The sequence below is a fragment of the Camellia sinensis genome, chromosome 2 (assembly GCF_055761805.1).
Source record: "Camellia sinensis isolate YWXY chromosome 2, ASM5576180v1, whole genome shotgun sequence".
Lineage (NCBI taxonomy): Eukaryota > Viridiplantae > Streptophyta > Magnoliopsida > Ericales > Theaceae > Camellia > Camellia sinensis.
The window spans coordinates 133184225-133205857 of record NC_138962.1 but is presented as its reverse complement, the minus strand read 5'-3'; the positions used below and the strand labels follow the sequence as shown (position 1 = coordinate 133205857).

At 38.6% G+C, this 21633-nt stretch overlaps 1 protein-coding gene across 1 annotated transcript in view; it reads right to left on the bottom strand.

Annotated features, from left to right (window-relative positions):
- Positions 1-442: 442 nt before the first annotated feature.
- The window catches only part of MUS81 (Restriction endonuclease, type II-like superfamily protein), a 96479-nt gene continuing 75288 nt past the window's right edge, over positions 443-21633 (bottom strand). Inside the window, exon 15 of the mRNA XM_082915623.1 lies at positions 443-761. Coding sequence (XP_082771749.1) covers positions 657-761 — 105 coding nt within the window. The 3' untranslated portion in view covers positions 443-656. The remainder of the gene's footprint in view (positions 762-21633) is intronic.

The following is a 21633-nucleotide window of genomic DNA, read 5'->3' as shown; positions in this document are numbered from 1 at the left end:
ATTCTTAAGGTCTCGTTTGAGAACAGGCTTTTTTAGTAACTTTTTGACTTTTTGGTTAAAATATGAAGTAAAAAAAACTAGTATGTTTAGAATGATTTTTTAACTTTTTACGAAAAGATGTGCAAAAAGTAGAGAGAAAAAAAAAAATCTGATTTTTTGGTATGAGTTGTTGACTTTTTGGTGTTTTTAATGATTTTTTGACTTTTTAGCTAAAAAAATCACTTGCCAAGCGAGACCCGAAGATTTTGTTTGTGAATTAATTGATCTTTTGACATCATATCACATGTGATCAAATCTGGCAGAACAAAATTTTAACCCACACTTGGACAAGCATGGACAGTTCAAGTTCTGTTTTAAACTTTGTGTACTCTTGAAATGTCAAAAATAATAAAAATACAAGAATAATAAAAGAGGAACAAGCATTGCTTATTGCAACCCGTGATTAGAAAAAAATGGACAAGAAATAATAGCAATTGATAATTAGCAGTCTACAAGTAATATGCCTTTCTGCCCTATTAACGCAACATATCTACTTATTTACAAACACAGTCTTCAGTCATCCTTACCTTTCACCTCATCAACCTTCTTAGCCAAACCCTTGATTCAAAATCATATAAAACTGAAATATATATATATATATATATATATACATATATTCAACTCCCCCAAACTAGTTGGAATATATTTCTACTGGCAGCACCATTAATCACATTATTACTCTGCTTCTTCAGCATTTCTTCTTGTGCACAAATGTCACCCTCCTAATCAATTGCAATGCACCGGAGTCAGAAAAAAAGTACTTGCAAATATTTTGACACAAACATTTAAATCAATCTAGCAAATTCAACTATTTGCCAAAGTCAAGTTATTGATCAAAACATTAGCTCAAGGACCACAAACCACCAATAATTACCTAAATTAGATGATATTCTGGTGAAGTGCTTGTTACCTATGCAATGGGGCATTAAAATTTTCATTGAAAATCAAATGAGAGAGCAGAGTAGAATCAATTGAGCTCAGTTTCTTCTTTTCCTTTAGTTGTAAGGTCGGTGACACCAACAAAAACTCAACTTCAAATGACTCTAAATAAATGATACAAGGATGCTCAAGTTCATATTCAGTACATTTAATCAAGTTGATCAAGCTCAACTTTAGAGAATCACCTCAAATCATGATACCAAACCCCAACAACTTCCGAGCAAACACTGTATTGGTCACATCATACCCAACATTTACTGACACGCATTTAGAAAAGTAAATTGTGTTAATGTACACCTCCTACACCACTAAAACCTACCACTACCACTACACACCTCCACTACTCCTCACCCACTCCACCTACCACCTCCACTTTACCTACTACCACCACCCACTCTACACCTACTACTCCCAAAACCTCTCTATATATAGGACTTGTAATATACAGATAAAAATAACAATACAACAATCTTGTAATACATCAATCAATAAACATCAATCTATCAATTTCTCTTACATGGTATCAGAGCTATAGGTTAGCTCTTGGTGATCTTCACCTTCCGGCGGGCGGCAACCTTGCCTTCACCGCCCGCCGGAACCCAACCATGCTTATGCTGCGCCACTCTGATACAAACCTCCAAAGCACATAATTTTCATCTTGGGAATGGTCTTCAGCTCTAACACCACTTCCTTTAGATGAATATTGACCATCATCATCATAAGCACGGTCCCTTTCTCTGTCGGAGCTCCTACCTCTCGAGCTATACTGGTAGTCATCAATGCTTCGACTTCTTCCCTGGTGATCATCATCCCTGTAACCATCTCTGCTATAACGTTCATCGGAATCTCTACCATAACGATCTCCATCACGACCATACGTGTCCCCATACCTACCATAGCGGTCATCATCCCTATAGCTCCCTTCTCTTTCTCTCCCATAACCATTCCGATCATCATCTCTACTTCCATAACGGCCTTCATTACGATCATCATCATATCGGTCACCATATCCTCCTGAACCTCATTGATCATGTCCTGAAGCTCAGCTTCTGTTGGGTTCTGTCCCAAAGACCGCATCACAGTGCCAAGCTCCTTGGTGGTGACACATCGCCATCGCCGTCTTCAACCCCTACTGTCCGAACCGGCCTCCTCTCCTTCACTTCTCTCGCCGACAACGTCTTCACCTCCGCCGCCTCTCCTCCACATCACGGCCGGCAACAGCCGCCAGCGCTACCAACCATAACCTCGGCCTCTATCAGATCGGCACGTGTCTCTTCCCTAGTTGCTTCCCAGTCACCGTCAGCCCAACCACCACGCCGCCACTCGCGGCAGCCACCGCCGCCGACCTGTGCACCGACCCGCCACCACGCTGTTCACCCCGTCGTCCGTGTCTCTACTCGCGACGGTCACTGGAATTGGACCCCAAACACTGCCAGATGGATCCTTCTTCTCAACACTCTTGATGACACCAACATGGTTCGAGTTGGATTTGGAGAGCTTTTACCCAGATCTAGATTTGGAGAGCTTTTACCCAGATCTACTCCTCTTCCTTCTTCTCCTACATCTCTTTTATTTTTTTTTTTTATTTTATCGTTGCTGATAATGCTGACATTAAGTATAGCTTTTCGTTTTTTAAAATCAACAAATTCCACCGCCCATCCAAGACTTCCACAACACCTTTCTTTTCTTTTCTTTATTCTCCACCCACACAACCCAACCCTCCACTCTCAATAAACCTTAATTGATGCTCTGTTTTTTATTCATTATTCCATATTCATCATCCCCATCTCCATATATATATATATATTTTTTTTTTTTTTATTGTTCGATTCCCTTGATTTTCACACACACACACAACACAAAAAAAAAAAAAAAAAAAAAAAAAACCACACAAACAATTTCCAACTTTGCACAACACCCATATTTTATTCATCTCCGGGCTCAACCCCGATCACCATTTTACACAAAAAAAAAAAAAAAAAAAAAAAAACAAACATCACCCACAAACACCCACCTACCGGCGGGACTTTTTTCCCTCTCCCTTCTCTACTCTGCAGCCGGTCTCTTCTTCTTGCCTCCGTCCTGGGCAGCCCTTGCCGGTGTTGCCTCCGAGTTTCCCACTCCACTGGGCATGATCACTACTCCCTGCTCCTCCACTGCAGCATATGGCGGCCCTCCAAATCGGAACATCACGGTCGCCTTCCGCTTCAGCTCCTTGTTTTCTGCCCTTAGCACGCTTATCTCTGCTCGCGCATCCTTATACATGCGTTGGAGCAGAGCCAGTTGGGAGTTTAATTGCTGCACCTCATTTGTCCTACTCTGCAGCCGGTGCGACAAGTTTGTGACCGCCGTCATGGACTCCACACATGCCTTTAAAGTGTACTGATTGGCCTCCACATCCGTCTGCACCGCCATTTTTTGCTCCACAGACCGCATCGGAAAGTTCAGCGGAGCAAACCCAGCGGTGTTTGGTTGCGGTTCACTGGCCACCGCACCAGTTCTCTCTCCTGTGGACTCGTTGAGGTCGGGAAAGAGGGTAAGCAGCCCGCGGGAAGACGAAGCCATTTTCTGGGCAACAGAGTATTACAGACTATCTCTCGCAACAGAGTGTTCCAGACTCTCTCTCTCAGCACAACGAAGAGTTTTTTTTCAGAGAAATTCGCAGGTTTTTTGTCTCAGCCTCTGCCTCAGCCTCAGGTTCAGTCTTGGTTATATAGCCGAGGCAGCCACGCGCATCGCGCGCCTCTTGCCGCCGACAACCTGGCACGCCTTTTCATGGCACGCCTTTTGATGACTCGGGCACGCCTTTTGATGACACACCTTTTGAGGGCACGACTTTTGAGGGCTCGATATCTACATCTATGTATATCTTTTGGGCAGTCTATCTACACACTCATACAGTGTCTTTTACACCGGTCAGCTTTATCACTCCCTTTTCAACCTCAAATAGGTTTCTATCTTCACACCTATTTGAGTTTGAGGGGGGGTTATACACAGTATCATGTTCAAGTCACCTCATGGCGCACTCCCTAAGTCGCCCCCTTGGTGCACCACCACAACTTTCTACAACGGTCCGACATGACCCCATAAACTGTCTGCTACATCGGTCTGACACGACCACACAGTGTCTGCTACAACGGTCCGACATGACCCCGTAAACTGTCTGCTACAACGGTCCGGCATGACCTCATAAACTGTCCTACTACAACGGTCTAACATGACCCCGTAAACTGTCTTCTACAACGGTCCAACATGACCCCGTAAACTGTCGTCTACAACGGTCCGACATGACCCCGTAAACTGTCTTCTACACCGGTCCGGCATGACCCCGTAAACTGTCTTCTACAACGGTCTGACACGACCACACAGTGTCTGCTACAACGGTCCGACATGACCCCGTAAACTGTCCTGCTACAACGGTCCGACATGACCCCATAAACTGTCTTCTACATCGGTCCGACATGACCCCATAAACTGTCTTCTACATCGGTCCGACATGACCCCGTAAACTGTCCTGCTACAACGGTCCGACATGACCCCGTAAACTGTCTTCTACATCTGACACGACCACACAGTGTCTGCTTCAACGGTCCGACATGACCCCGTAAACTGTCTGCTACAACGGTCTGACACGACCATACCGTGTCTCCTATCCTGTTTTATTTTATTTATCAGTTTATTTTTTCTGTTTTGTAACTCTCTCCAAACTCAAGTTGGTTTGTGTCTAACCTCCTTGAGTTTGAGGGGGGCTGTTAATGTACACCTCCTACACCACTAAAACCTACCACTACCACTACACACCTCCACTACTCCTCACCCACTCCACCTACCACCTCCACTTTACCTACTACCACCACCCACTCTACACCTACTACTCCCAAAACCTCTCTATATATAGGACTTGTAATATACAGATAAAAATAACAATACAACAATCTTGTAATACATCAATCAATAAACATCAATCTATCAATTTCTCTTACAAATTGGTTTTTCACTAATAACATTATCACATATTAATATTATACATGTAGGGAGAGAAAGTGTGCAACAGCATCAAAGCACACCAATTGAATGGAGTCCTCATTGCGCACTCATATAAGGGTGTCAAGGTTCCCTCAAATTTTTGGAAATGAGAACTTTAACACCCAGAAGAAAAGCCTAACTTGTATGAATCTTTGTGATTATTAAAACGCTGAGGTGCTAGACTAGCAGCTTACTTTTTCATGATATAAAAACATAATACTATACGATGAACTTTATTCGAACATCCTCTTAGCATTTACGAAACCTTTTAAATCTGAAGTGGGAAGTGATGGGGCCATTTTTATTTTTTTACTTTTTTATTTTATTTTATTTTATTTTATGGGGGAGGGGGGGGGGGAAGGGGAGGCAACATTGAATTGAAACCTTAATAAGAATCACAATCCAATCGAATTTCCATTTGATGGTAGGACTAAAAATCACACCAATGCCAAAGTTATTGTGACGGTCCAGGTCTACACCCGAACCATTTGACCTTACAGTATACTTGTATGCGAACCATACCACCGTGCATTAATCTAATTACCATTGCTATTTTCTTCCCTCACACTTAGTATTTTGATCCTTGGCATTTGGGGGAGTGAATTGGAGAGTTTTTGAGAGAAATCCTGGGTTGGTTATCAATCGCATTTCGGGGTGCTCGATCGATCATTTTAATTTTTGGTCAAATTCATGCAGTGTAGAGATTAATAGGGATCAATCTCATTGGTGCGATCGATCAATCTACCAATTTATTTTGAATGAATTTTTAGCAGAATGCAACAACTGATAGGGGATTGATCTCTTTGGGGGGGATCGATCTCTTTGGGGGGAAAAGCTTAAGTTAGCCTTCCTCTTTTCTTCCCACTCTCCTTCTCTCTCTCTCTCTCTCTCTCTCTCTCTCTCTCTCTCTCTCTCCTTTCCAAAGTTCCTCTTCTCTCTCTCTAAACATAAACACTTAATGCGCAAAGCTTCCGTCAAGAAATGATTTGCGTTAATCTACACTCTCCACTTAATAGTATGGATTTGGGTATTAACTTGCCCCTATTCACAAAAAGAATATGTAAGTTCCTATCTATTTCTTGGGCTTGAATTTGTTCTTGATTTTGATCCATTTAATTTGTTCTTTTGGGTAAAGTACCTGTTGTATATATTTGTTTATGTTGTTGTTGAGGGCTTTGGCCCATCCATCTCCCCTCCAAGTAATCCCTACCAACAGAGGGGGTAGAAGGTGTGAGAACCTCCCAAAATGCCTCCCTTTGGCCTCTGTCCTGAAATCCTGCACTGTCCTAATCCCCATCTGGAAAGGGAGTTCGGCCGGCTCATTTCTACTTCAGCCAACTAACCTAGTGTCTAGCTGAACATTTCCCCCAAGAATAAAATAGGCAGTTTCTGGGGAATGCTTCCCTGAGCAGTTCTGGAGCCCCTAGATAGCTTATTTTCTTTATTTAGTATGCTTTGTTAGATTCAGCAGTAGCTAGGCTGGATGGATTCATTGTTGTAATAATCCTTCTCTCTATTCTCTTTTCTTATTCGAATTGTTGTAATAATCTTCCATCCCCAAGTCTTTTCTAACCTTTTTATTTATTCACTTTTAGTATTGCATTATGTTTTCTTTATCATGTCTGTATATTGCATCCACTTTTTCATGCATTGGGACTTGGATTATTTACATTAATATGATGTGTTATCTTCAAAGATGAATACGTACATAAATCTATGTGACGTGGTAATATTCATGCTACATCTTAGCATTTGGACTTCTGGGTACATGTTCTGTGTGTATTGCATTAGAAACATGCATATAGGATCAAGGATATCCATACATGTCTATATAGATCTTGACTCGCGTTGGAGTACTAGGTGAGCATTTTGAGCTTTAGCCTATTGCGTGTGCGTGTTGCTTACCATATATGTTGCTATAACATGAGGCTGGTGAGATATCTGCTTGAATATGAGTGGATGGAGGTTGCGTTATTTATTTTGGAGTATAGACGATTCTTATGCTATGGATTTTATCAAAGAAAACCCCTTTTTAAAAAATGCATGAAGTCAAAGCATACCCAAAATTTACAGCACAATCTATATTTGAATGCCTCAGATAGTAATGATAACATTATTAAAAATCAAAATATGGATGTACATTGATGATAAAGACCACATTATGACTTAGTAGAGAGCGATCTTTGATCGGGTGAGTGGAGTGCTCAATTAATGACCTTCCCCTCTCAAACCTATGTTCCTGAGCCGAGACACTTTGATTATGACGAACGGTGGCCTTTGGCACGAGTCACAGGTTTCCTAATTTCCCCAAAAAGATTAGGTAACGACTCTGAAATCTGGTGATGTAGTCCATTTCTGGCAATATTTTGCAATAAAATGGATTTTCTACAAAAGTTACGGGATTTAGACTCTCATTTTTTGTTTTATATTGCACTAGTGATATCAGATCAGAAATCGGGAGTCTAAACTGTTGGGCACGCTTGGTAACCCCAAAAAGCATCCCATAGTATTACCTACGTGGGGAAACTAAGGTGCCCACTTGCCCAATCATGCGGGGACGATAAATGTGGGAATTCTTGAGGTGTCCACCTGTCGATCGTGTGAGAACGATGAATTTGGAAGGTTGAGGTGCCCACTGGCCATCCATGTGTGGACAGAGAAATGTGGAATTAATTGGAACAACATGCATTAGAATATGAAATTGTGGGACTAGTGTTCATGGGTTACGCACAATTCATTTTTCATGGTTTCCCCGTCTCGCACTCTCATGTTTACCGCCTCATCCAGTACGATCTCGCCGGTGTTCCTTTCAGATCTCACATCACCTCTCTCAACCACCACTCTAACTCTTTGATCCTCACTCACAGTGCCGATCTCTCCCGTACTGTTATCTTGATTCCTATTCGTGAAGTGAACTTCACTCTTATTCGAGGTATATATACTTTTCTCCCTTTAATTTGAAGATTTATGCATTTAAGGTTAGGAATTGCGTTTGATACGTATTTGAAGTACTCATTCAGTTGCCAATTGATATCTAATGAAATCGTTTTTTAAGTTTAATATTCGAATAAGATTTTGATTACACTTAATATTAGGCGAAAACATGATTAAAAGTTGAATGAGATGGAAACTTGGAAGATTGGTGTGGTATAAAGGTTTTCGTTGATGAAAATGGTTGGAATTTATCTGTCATTAGATTGTTTTTGGCATGATTAGAACTAAAGCATAAGTCAGCTGATTTATTGGAATTTTTGCTTGAAATAGAATGGAGTAAATAAAAAAAATACTCTGGTAGTTCTTTTCAAAAGAAGTTAGGGAAATTTTCAAAATTCTCTCTCTCTCTCTCTCTCTCTCCTTTGGATAGGTTGTGGCTAAAGGAGGGACAGTAGCTGTGAAGAGGCATCACAAACAAATTTGTTCATCTATTGAATGACGGAGATAAGGGATTCTAGGTTTCCGATGGCTAGAAATGAGATTGAATAAATCTATTCAAAAAGGCTCAGATCTGTTCAAAAGGCTCAAATCTTATTCCTCTACCTCTTCATGGGTTTCTAATCCAGATATGTTGAATTCAACAGATCTTTTTTTTTTTTTTTGGTTAAACAGATTGATTTTTTTTTTTTTTTTTTTTGGGATGATTGTTGTTGATGTTGATGATTGTTGTTGTTGTTGTTGTTGTTGTTGTTGTTAATGAACAAATAAAAATAAAAAATTAAACAGATGGAATTTGAATAGATAATAAATTTGGACAGATAGAATTTTATTTCGACAAATATTTAAACAAACAAGGAAAATTTGAATTGAAAAGATTAAAAAATTAAACAAATATGGTAAAAAATTGAACAAATAGAAAAAAAAATTAAACAGATAGGGAAGAATTTTGAATAGATAGGAAAATTTTTTGAGCAAATAGTCAACAAAAGTCTACATATAAAACAAAATCAACATATAAATATATATATATATTGTGTGAGTTCAGCAATTAAGCTATATTGTAAAAACTTGTTCTACGGCCAACCAACTAATTTTAAGATTAGTGCCTAGAAAAATAAATAGGGAGAGCAGAGCAAGTGGGTGATTAGGTATAGTAGTTAGTTTTTGTGGATGTACATTGTGAAATCAAATCGCAATTTTTGAGACAATTGTGTACCATGATCCTCCACTTCACCAACAAAATCTTGTTTGGCACTTTTAGATTAGAAATATATGAATAATCAGCTGAAATATATATATATATATATATATGTTGCATTCGTTCCACCTATCGTAATTTTAATTTCTCAAGCATAAGTGGACATTTTCTGTCTGTAATTATCACCTCAACATTACCAAAATATATTTGATCCTTAATTTCCACCAACTTAAGCACCCTGTCATGTTACCCATCTACTTTTTGTAGAAAGAAAATTAACTTGGGTCCACAAGCTTTTTTATTTTTATTTTTTTTACTCATAAGAATGTCCCCAATCTTGTCCAATTTTTTATTAACTTCAGTCCTATTTCACTTTTCATGGCATGCATTTTTTGAGAGAAAATGTGTTCCTCTAACTAAAAATTACTATTAGTTTGGTTGAGGAGATTGTTATTTTTGTTTCATAAATGAAGTTTCTACTATGCTTTTATTTTACTAATGACGAGAAAAGCAAAATGGAGAGACACAAACATTCCCAGTTATTATTGCTTGATAAATGACTACAATGGAAATGGGATTTCATGTTTTTTATTTTTAACAATGAAAAGAGGATTTGCTTTGCTTTGTAATAGTTTAGTGCACTACATGGAGCTTTTGAAACTTTTGTGAAATGATAATTCTATTTACACATCTCAATTACTCTCAGTTCACGCCATTATTCCTAATGTTTTAATTACAATTTTAATTTTCAAGCAAATATCTAAATTGCCCTCATCTATATTCCATCCCTTTCATCCATAAACCCTAAGCTAACCTATTGATAACCATCACCGATCAGCCAACCACTACCATCACTAAGTCATCTTCATTGTCGTCGCCACTCTCCTTCTACTTCTTCTTTTTCTTTTATTCCGCCGTTGTTGCCATTACCAACCTCATCTGCAACTCACTCTTCCCAATCACCATCGCAGCCACTAGTGACCCTCTCTCTTTGTCACTCCGCCATCACTGCTATTGCCACTTTGCCTTTTCATTCCACCGTTGTCGCCGCCATCTTGTAACCACCACCATTACAACGACCATCCCTAACAACCTACCACCATGACGCCTTTCATCACGCGGAGACCACCACCATCGCAACTTGTCTCCGGTCGACGACCAACCATACATAGTTCATAGAGAGAGAGAGAGAGAGAGAGATCTATGGGGGTTGCGGCAGTTGTGCACCACGGCGGTGAGAGTTGCGATGGTGGTAAGGAAGCGGTGGAGGGACGAAGATAAGGATTGAGACGAAAAGAGGAGAGGAGTGGAGGTCGATGGCTGACGACCGAGGCAAGGGTTTGGGTTTGGGTTAGGGTTAGGGTTAGTTAGAGAAGATGAGGGTAATTTGATATTATTTGAAAATTAGTGGTGTGTATTGAAATAAAATTAAAAGTTTTAATTTGTGTCTGGTGTGAACTGAGCAAGTGGTGTGTACTGAGAGGATTTGTGGTGTTTTAATAGAATCACCCTTTGTGAAAAGACACTTTTTATATCTGGCTTAAAATTAAACCAATACGCAATTAGTGTGAAGATGCATATCATTTGATTGGATTAGAGATTAGAGAATAATGTAAGTTTAAAGAAGCCACTAAATAGACGACATGGCATGGCTTGGCACCTTGAGATATTTTCTTATAAAGCCGACCTTGTGGATCAGGAGGATATTTTATAAGGGGATTTACGGACTAATCTTATTGATCAGACTTATTTATCTGTAACTCCTATACTCATCTATTAATATCCCCAGAAAGTGTTCTAGCCAAGATAAGTATTTTAAAAATTTATTGGTTCATTAAAAAAATGTATAGAATTTACAGGAATTTAAGACTATCACATATGATTGACTAGTAATTTATACTTTTAAATACAGATCAAGAGCCCGGCTCCCACCAGGGACCCAATAATTTGAAATCATTCAACTTGTTTAAATAGATTATTTATGCAAAAATCAATTTGGTTGGCCAATTGTAACCACATGATCAAATTAGATTCATCTTTAAAAATATAAATGATAAGTATGATTTTAAAAATAGATCACTTAATTTTTTTTTCACATATATAAAATTATCTCACAAAATGTGAATCAAACATGCGATGAAATAGTTCTATTCCACTCCACTTGGTTATTTGCAAATCAAACAAGGTGTATGAGAATCACCTCTATGTAGAAGTAGAAAGGACTGACAAATCAAAGTAGAGTAAATAAAAAGTAGTACATAGACATATCGGAGAGTGGGTTCTTATATTATCTTTGAAAAGGAAAGAAATGTTTTTTTTTTTTCATTAGTTTGTTTGTATTTTAATTTTGTGAGAAACAAGCAAAGCAATTTGGCTCTTTGCTATGAAAAGTATATAGCCTTTTTTTTTTGTCTTCAAGTGCTGCAATATAGTTCTTAACAATGCTTAGTGGTGGGTGGTCGGGGATGTTTTCAAGAGAATATATATATATATATATTTAAGTTTTGGGAGAATTTTGTTTTACAAGAACTTCCACATTAATTACTCTCTTATTATATAAAAACTAATGCCTTGTTTGGCATGATTTAAAAAAGGTAAAAAGTCAAAAAGTTACTATCTTATTTAAGGCACATCATCTTATTTAAGGCACATCACCTCTTTAACACATCACTTCAAACACAACCCATACTCAACCCATATTTAATAAAAAGTCAAAAAGTGCACTTATTTAGATTATTCCAAACCACACCTTAAAATTCAGTTGACATTTGGGTCTTATTTGTTAATTATATATTTTAGTTAAAAAATAAAAAAATCACTATAAATTGTCACATCATTTTTTTTAATTTTTCTATCCATTTTGTTATAAAAATTCAAAAAATTAATAAAATAATATGTTCCTAAATGAGAGATATTAGTAACACAATACAATGCTTCATTAGGTGGAAACAAAATTTGAAGGGCCCACAAACATAGGCTGAGTTCAATGGATTTTAACTTTTAGAGGTTTCACATTTATAGCAGAAGCTAACTTTGAAGAGGTGCTTAGACAGGAATCATAAAAATATTCATGAATGTGACAAACCACTAATGACCTAAACCGTGGTTTTGTATCCCTTTCAAGTCATTTGGAGCTTTTATTACACTTCACAGACATTGAATTGTCAAAATTTATGCATCTCATTAAAAAAATAAATACTTACAAATAAGATTGACTCTTAATTTTACATTAAAAAAATATATTTTTTATTTTATTTTTTGGCATTTAGTTGACATTAAAACACTTAAAATAAAAATATTTTATTAAATTAAAAAAATTGATTTGATAACGTGTCATTTATGACTTTTTCGTGAGCTAACACACTTATTTAAAAAAGCTAAATGTGTTGAAAAAATAGTGATTGAGAGTCAACTTTACAAAAATTGACTTATGAAATTTTTTAAAAGTAACTCATTTTTGAAAGACTGATGTAAAAATATATATATATATATTAAAAATATTTTACTTAATTTTTTTTTCAACCAATCAACGAAAAATGAACAAAATATTTTTGACAAAAATATTTTACGTCAAAACAAATAAAGCCTAAAAGTCATAGATCCAATGTCCCAAAAAATAAATAAATAAATAAATAATTGCTAATGCTTATTTAGAATCACAAAAAGATAGCATTATATTGACATCTCTTGAAATTCGAAAAAATATAAGTCCCACAATTTTAACATAATTATACTAACGTTCTTTTTAATTACTCTAAAGAGACTAGAATTAATACTGTAAAATTTGATGTATATTATTGATTGATGAGTTGATGTATTACAAGATACATTGATTACAATTCCTATACAATCTATATATAGAAGAAAATGTGGTAGTAGGTGTAGTGGAGGTGATAGTGGGTTAGGTGAAGTGGAGTGTGTGGTGAAGTGGAGGTAGGTGAAGTGGAGTGTGTAGTGGAGTAGGTGAAGGTAAAGATGGAAAATTCTAACAGCCCCCCGCAAACTCAAGGAGGATAGAAACTAACCAACTTGAGTTTGAAGAGAGGAACAAAACAAGAAAATACATAAAAATAAAAAAGGATAGGAGACACTGTATGGTCGTGTCAGACCATTGGTGCAGACACTGAATGGTGGTGTCATAACGTTGTAGAGGACACTGTATGGTGGTGTCATAACGTGGTAGAGGACAGTTTATGGGGTCATGTCGGACCGTTGTAGAAGACAGTTTATGGGGTCATGTCGGACCGTTGGTGAAGACAATGTTGTGACAGTTTATGGAGTCTTGCTGGACCCTTGTAGAAACTAACCGGAATCAATGTCGGGACAGTTTACAGAGTCTTGTCGGACCCTTGTAGAAACTAACCGGAATCTATGTCGGGACAGTTTACAGAGTCTTGTCGGACCCCTAAAAAAGCTAACCGGTATCAAATGTCGGGACAGTTTATAGAGTCTTGTCGGACCCTTAAAAAATCGCATCCTCAAAAGGTGCGCTCAATTTTTCAAAAGGCGTGCCATCAAAAGGCGTGCCCTAATTCATCAAAAGGTGTGCCGGACATGATGGCGAGACACGTGGGCACCTTGGCTTGCGTGCCCGTTTGTCGGCTGGTGGCAAGAGGCGCGCGATGCGCGTGGCTGCCTCGGCTATAAGACAGAGGCTGAGGCTGAGGCTGAGGCTGAGGCAGAGAAAACGGAGGCTGAGGCATACCATTCTGAAACCTCTGAAACCAACCTTCTCTGAAAAACTCTGCCTCTTCGGAGAGAGAAACTGTGGAACACTTTGTAGCACAGAAAAATGGCTTCGTCTTCCCGCGGGCTGCTCACCCTCTTTCCCGACCTCAACGAGTCAACAGGAGAGAGAACTGGTGCGGTGGCACTGGAACCGCAACCAAGTGCCCCGGAGTTTGCTCCGTTGAATTTTCCGATGCGGTCGGTGGAGCAAAAAATGGCGGTGCTGTCAGATGTGGAGGCCAATCAGTATACTCTGAAGGCATGTGTGGAAAGCATGACGGCGGTCTCAAATTTGTCGAACCGGCTGCAGAGTAGAACAAATGAGGTGCAGCATGTAAACTCCCAGCTGGCTCTGCTCCAACGCATGTATAAGGATGCGCGAGCAGAGATAAGCGTGCTAAGGGCAGAAAACAAGGAGCTGAAGCGGAAGGCCACCGTGATGTTCCGATTTGGAGGGCCGCCATATGCTGCAGGGGAAGAGTATGGGGGAGTGATCATGCCCAGTGGAGTGGGAAACACGGAGGCAACACCGTCAAGGGCCGCCCAAGACGGAGGCAAGAAGAAGAGACCTGCGGCAGAGTAGAGAAGGGATGTCGGTGTGTGGCCGTCTGCAGAAAAGAAAACAAAGCCGTTGTTGTGGGTGTTGGAGTTGCGTGTTTTTTTTTTTTTTTTTTTTTTTTTTTTTTTTTGCTGTAAAATTCTGATCGGGATTGATCCCTGAGATGAAGAAAAGATGGTTTGGTGTGCAGGTCGTCTTCTTCTGCTTCGTTTTTTTTTTTTTTTTTTTTTTTTGTTTAATAATAAAAAAAAATAAATAAATAAATAAAATAAAGAAATAAATAAAATAAAATAAAAGACAGAAAGTGGAGGGGGGTATTAAAAAAAAGATGAAAGGTGAGTGTGTGATAGTGTGAATTGAAAGATGAAATAAAATAAGAAAAAGAAAAAGTGAGACCACGTAGGGTGATTAAAAAATAGATTGTGGGGGTGGAAAGTGTGAATTGAAAGGTGAAATAAAATAATAAAAAGAAAGGGGAAAAGATGAGAGAGAGAAGATATGGAATATGTTGTCTGCCATGCCACCATCAACACAACAGGGGACACAGCATATTTGGAGTTCTTCATTAGGCACACAGATAATACCCCAATTAGTTCAGAAGCTGAAAAGCAACGGGTGATTCTATGCTTACAAGCTGTAATAGAAAGGAGAGCATCCGAGGGTGTGAGGTTAGAGCTATGCACAGCCGATAGGAGCGGGCTCTTGGCGGATGTAACCAGAACCTTCCGCCAAAATGGTCTAAACATTACAAGGGCGGAGATATCGACTACAAGAGAGACGGCTACAAGAGAGACGACTACAAGGGCGGAGATATCGATTCCACCGTGTGTTGGTTCGAAGAGTGACGCGACGAGGAGTAACAGCAGCAGAAGAGTGACGAAGTGTGAGAATCTCGATAGAGCAGTTGTCATGGTGTAATAATATGCTGCGGAATATGTGGGGAGCTTTGATGAAGATGATCCAAATGTCTCCGGCGAGAATATGACTCATCCAACCCATCTTTGCCGATTTCCGAGAACCAAGACAACAAACACTGATTTTGCTGCTCCGTTTCCAAGAAACAAGAGAGAGAAATCGCCGGATCTGTGGCACCAGACGGTGTTTCTAAACTGAGGAGAAGTGAAGAATGTCGTGATGGGTTCGTTGGCAGGGCCAGAATCGGCTGGAAGAAACTATCCATGTGTGTTTTGCCCATCATTGTTGCAGACATGGTGTTCGACGAAATGTCTCAGAGGAATTTTGGGTTTGCTTCGGCGAGGTGGTGAAGAAGAGTGAAGGTATGTGTAGAGAATTTTAGCGGACTAGGTTGAGGTCCGGCGGGCGGCCAAAGCGAGGTTGCCGCCCGCCGGTGAAGCGAAAAATACTAAATTCTTAACCTTGCTCTGATACCATGTAAAATTTGATGTATATTATTGATTGATGAGTTGATGTATTACAAGATACATTGATTACAATTCCTATACAATCTATATATAGAAGAAAATGTGGTAGTAGGTGTAGTGGAGGTGATAGTGGGTTAGGTGAAGTGGAGTGTGTGGTGAAGTGGAGGTAGGTGAAGTGGAGTGTGTAGTGGAGTAGGTGAAGGTAAAGATGGGAAATTCTAACAAATACAAATAATGTAAACACACTAAGATTAACAATGTACAATTTATATTTCAATATAAAAAAGAATTATTTTTTAGTCCACATGACTAACGAATTTTTAATAACAATAAGGCCTCGTTTGGCAAGAGGCTATTTTAGTCAATTAGCCAAAAAGTTACTAAATTAGCCAAAAAGCCAACAACTCATACCAAAAAGTCAAAGATTCTCTTTTCTCTCTACTTTTTGCACATCTTTTCGTAATTAGCCAAAAATTCATCCCAAACATACAAGTTTTTTTTACCTACCTTTTTAGCCAAATAGCCAAAAAGTTACTAAATTAGCCTGCTCCCAAACGAGGCCTAAGTCAAGTATTACGTGATTTTAAAATCTCAAAGTAACTCAATATAACTATGTCAAACTTGCGAGACTTACTGTATTTTTTTCTAAACTTCAAGAACGTTACTATAATTTATCCTAAAAATATTGTTCAAAATTAATGTCAAATTTCATTTTAAGATGGAATTAAAATCTTAAAGTAACTTAATACAATTATGTTAAACTTGTGAGATTTATGATATTTTCTTTAAATTTTGAGGTTATTATAATTTATCCTAAAAAAATTGTTAGAAATTGATGTCAAATTTCATTTTAAAATTGACGTTGGAAGGTGGCTACATCCTGCAAATCATTTTAAACTATCTGTGTGTGTGCTGTGTAATCTTCTCTTGTATTTTGTTACGATTTAGGAATGGATCTTGTACTCTAAGCCCATGATGTTTACTAAACACAAATGAGTATTTCTAGGAATTTCAGTAACTTCTTTGTAAAACTTAGAAAATATGAAGAAGAAGAACTCCGAAAATATGAGGAAGAAGGAATATATTTCTGTTATATTCAAAACTTCTTATCTTACAAGACCAAATGACACTCCTTATATAGGAGATATTACAAACATCATCATAACCCATTATATGCCACTTACATATTATATATTACCACTATCTACCACCAACACCACTATTAGATTCTATACATGCCACTATCTACAACCAACACCACTATCATATTCTATACATACCACTATCTACCACCAACACCACTATCATATTCTATACATGCCACTATCTACCACCAACACCACTATCATATTATATGCATGAACACAATTTCCAGCACTCCCCCTCAAGCTGGTTTGAAGATATCTTCCATAGCCAGCTTGCTAGTCAGCTTATCAAATTGCTTCTTGTGTAGTCCCTTCGTTAGCACATCAGCTAATTGTTCACTTGTTGGAAGGTAGGTCATACAGATTATGCCAGCATTGATTTTCTCCTTGATGAAATGTTTATCCACTTCTATATGTTTTGTGCGATCATGTAGAACTGAATTATGAGCTATAGATATAGCTGCTTTGTTGTCACAATAGACCTTCATAGGTGTCAGGTGAGAAAGCTTTAATTCTTCAAGAATTCTTTTAATCCACATTACTTCACAGATTCCATGGGCAACAGCTCTGAACTCTGCTTCTGCACTACTTCTAGCTACCACATTCTGTTTTTTACTCCGCCATGTAACTAGGTTCCCACCTACAAAGGAGCAGTATCCGGATGTTGATCTCCTGTCTGTAACACTTCCTGCCCAGTCTGCATCTGTGTATACTTCAACTTGAAGATGTCCATGTTTCTTGAATAGCAAGCCTCTCCCTGGAGTTCCTTTCAAATATCTTAAGATCTTATAAACGGCCTCAAAGTGCTCTGCCCCTGGTGAGTGCATGAACTGACTTACCATGCTGACTGCAAAGGCAATATCAGGCTGCGTATGAGACAAGTAAATCAATTTCCCTACAAGTCGCTGATATTGTTCTCTCTCTTTGACTTCTTCAGCCTTAGCAGCTTGTAACTTCAAGTTAGGCTCGATCGGAGTCTCTGCCATCTTACAACCAAGCATACCTGTTTCTCCAAGGAGATCAAGAACATATTTTCTCTGATTAACGAATATACCTTCCTTGGATCTTGCAAATTCCATTCCGAGGAAATACTTGAGAGCTCCCAGATCCTTAATGTGAAATTCTTTTGCGAATTTCTCTTTGAGGGCTGCTAACTCTGCTTCATCATTACCAGTTAAAATGATGTCATCAACATAAACAATCAAAATTGCAATTTTACTGTTTTTTGAATGTTTATAAAATATTGTGTGATCTACTTGACTTTGCGAGAAGCCACAACTGATAACTGCCTTCCCAAAGCGTTCAAACCACGCTCTTGGTGATTGTTTGAGTCCGTATAATGAATTGTTCAATCTGCATACTCTGTCACTTCCAAGTCTCTGCTCAAATCCCGCCGGTAGGCTCATGAACACCTCCTCTTCAAGATCACCATTGAGAAATGCATTTTTAATGTCAAGTTGATGTAGAGGCCAATCTGAATTTACTGCAAGAGATAACAGTACTCTGATGGAATTTATTTTAGCAACAGGAGCAAACGTCTCCTGATAGTCGATCCCATAAGTTTGAGTGAAGCCTTTAGCTACCAGTCTCGCCTTGTATCTCTCAACGCTTCCATCTGCGTTACATTTTATCGTAAACACCCATTTACACCCAACTGTTTTCTTGTCTTTGGGTAGATCAACTATCTCCCAAGTACCACTTCTCCTTAAAGCATTCATCTCCTCCATGACTGCTAATTTCCAATTCGGATCATCCAATACTTCCTGTATATTCCTTGGAACAAACAAGTGTGAAATCCTAGATGTGAAAGCTCTATGGTTTTTAGACAGTCTTTGATAGGAGAGGTAATTTGCAATAGGATGTTTAATGCAATTTCGGACACCTTTCCTAATTGCTATAGGTACATCAAGGTCGGAAATAGAAGGAATAGGATTACCTAAAATTTCGATGCCAGAACTCGGGTGGACATTCGGGTCATTAGGATGGACATTCGGGTCATTATTCCTCAGATGAAATCGCTTCCTAGTATAAACCTGAAGCTCAGGATTTAGATCATTTTGTAGTACTTCTCCCCCTAAACAAGAATCTTCTTGACTAGGCACCATAGAACTTGGTTCTCCTAAGTGATCATTATCAGACAGATGTGGTTTTTGTGTAGGATAAATGACATTGGGGAGCGGGATAGAAATATCCCAAAAACGGTCTTCTACTCCACTTGTCTCCCCCTGAAGAGAAGTGTTGGGGAAATAGGATTTTGTTTCCACAAATGACACATCCATACTCACATGAAATTTCTTGTTTTGAGGATCGAAGCACTTATACCCCTTTTTGTTTGAGGAATAACCCAAAAAAACACATTTTATAGCACGGGGGTCAAGTTTTGAACGAAATTGACTGGGAACATGAACATAGGCAGTACATCCAAAAACTTTGGCGGGTAAATCAGAAAACATCCTCGTGTCAGGAAAAAAAATTTTGAGACAATCAAAAGGTGTTTTGTAATTTGTATGTTAACACCTTTGTAGGCATCCTGTTTATCAAATAAGAGGCTGTTAAAATTGCTTCACCCCATAAATATTTAGGAACATGCATGTAAAACATTATAGCACGTGCTACTTCAAGTAGATGTTTATTTTTTCGTTCTGCAATGCCATTTTGTTGAGGGGTATCCCGATATGTAGATTGATGAAAAATCCCATTTTTTTCCAAAAACTCACCCAACTGCTCATTGAAATATTCTGTTCCATTATCAGAATGTAAAATACCAATTTTGGTTTGAAATTGGTTTTCAATCATATTGTAAAAATTTGTAAATAAATTTTTCACGTCAGATTTTTTATTCATCAAATAAATCCAACATAAGCGGGTATGGTCATCAATAAATGTAACAAACCATCTTTTACCAGAAAGAGTAGTGATTTTAGAAGGGCCCCAAACATCACTATGAATCAAATAAAAAGGTTTTGAAGCCTGGTAAGGTTTTGGCAAATAAGTAGAGCGATGAAATTTTGCAAAAATGCAACTTTCACAATGAAAAGAAGAACAATCAATCCCTTTAAATAATTCTGGAAATAAATGTTTCAGATAAAGAAAACTAGGATGTCCTAGCCTATAGTGCCATAGCATTATTTTTTCTCGAACAGAGATTGAACTGGTACTATTAAAGCTCTGAGCTTTTTTATTACTAACAGGTACTTCATCAAAGTAGTAAAGACCTTCAAGCATCCTAGCACGCCCAATCATCATCCCCGAGTTCTGGTCCTGAAATTCACAATGGGATTCAAAAAATGTAACACGACAATTAGAATCCTTAGATAGTTTACTGACAGACAAAAGGTTACAGGCTAAGTTGGGGACGTGAAGAACAGCATTGAGATTAATTTTCTTAGTTAGTTTAATAAATCATTTTCCTGCAATAGGTGAAAAACTACCATCGGCTATTCTGATTTTGTCATGACCAGAACAAGGGAAATAGGTACTAAATAAATGGGAAAAACTAGTCATGTGATCGGAGGCACCGGAATCTATGATCCACGGAGAGAAGTTTAGGCAAGAGAAGGCTTTAGGATTTCTACCTGTTTGTGCCAACAAAACACTAGGAGTACCAGTTGAGGAGTTGGATTTTATCAGCTTTAAGAGTTGATCAATCTGCTCTTTGTTGAAGGGACCTGAATCGGCTTCATTAGCGGTAGGAAAGCCACGATTCTTCTCTCCTTGTTTGCTGCTTTTCCAGTTGACAGGTTTGCCATGAATCTTCCAACACGTTTCGCGTGTATGGCGAGGCTTGTTGCAAAAATCACACCAGACCCGTGGCTTATCATCAAACCTGCGCTGGTAATTTGCAGCCTTGTTGGCCGCAGCATCGCTAATTAAAGCAGAAATTTCAATTGATTCACCATTACCTTTTTTCTTAAGCATGACGCTCCTTCGGCTCTCTTCCCTTCTGACTTCGGCAAATACTTCGCCAATGGATGGGAGAGGAGGTCTGCCAATAATTCTTCCTCGCACTTCATCGAACTCAATGTTGAGGCCGGCAAGAAACTTGTAAATACGGCTGTCTTCCACAGTTTTCTTGTGGTGGTTGCAGTCGTCAATCGATTTCCATTCGTATGTGTTGAAGATGTCAAGATCCTGCCACAACCTTTTCAACGAATTGAAATATTTGGTGACGGAATCATCTCCTTGACGAATCTCTCCCAACTTCAAAGTTAATTCGAAAACTTGAGATTGATTTCCTAGGTCAGAATACATCTGACTAACATTATCCCACAATTCTTGTGCAGTAGTATAGCACATGTAATTAGAGCTTATATCCTCCTCCATGGAATTGACCAACCATGTCATAACCATGGAGTTTTCAGCGTCCCAATTGTCGAACAGCGGATCATTAACAGCAGGAGCCTTCTTGTCACCAGTGATGTAACCGATCTTTCCTTGCCCACGGATATACATCCGGACAGATTGTGACCAGCGGAGAAAATTATCACCATTTAGGCGGATGGTGGTGATTTGGACAGAGTGAGAGTTGGACGTTTTCACCGGAATGGCAGCGGCAGGGGTTGAAGTGGTTCCGGACGTGACTTCCGACATGGCTATGACGGTTTTAGGGCTGCTGTGTTTTTTGTTGCTCTGATACCAACTTAGAAAATATGAAGAAGAAGAACTCCGAAAATATGAGGAAGA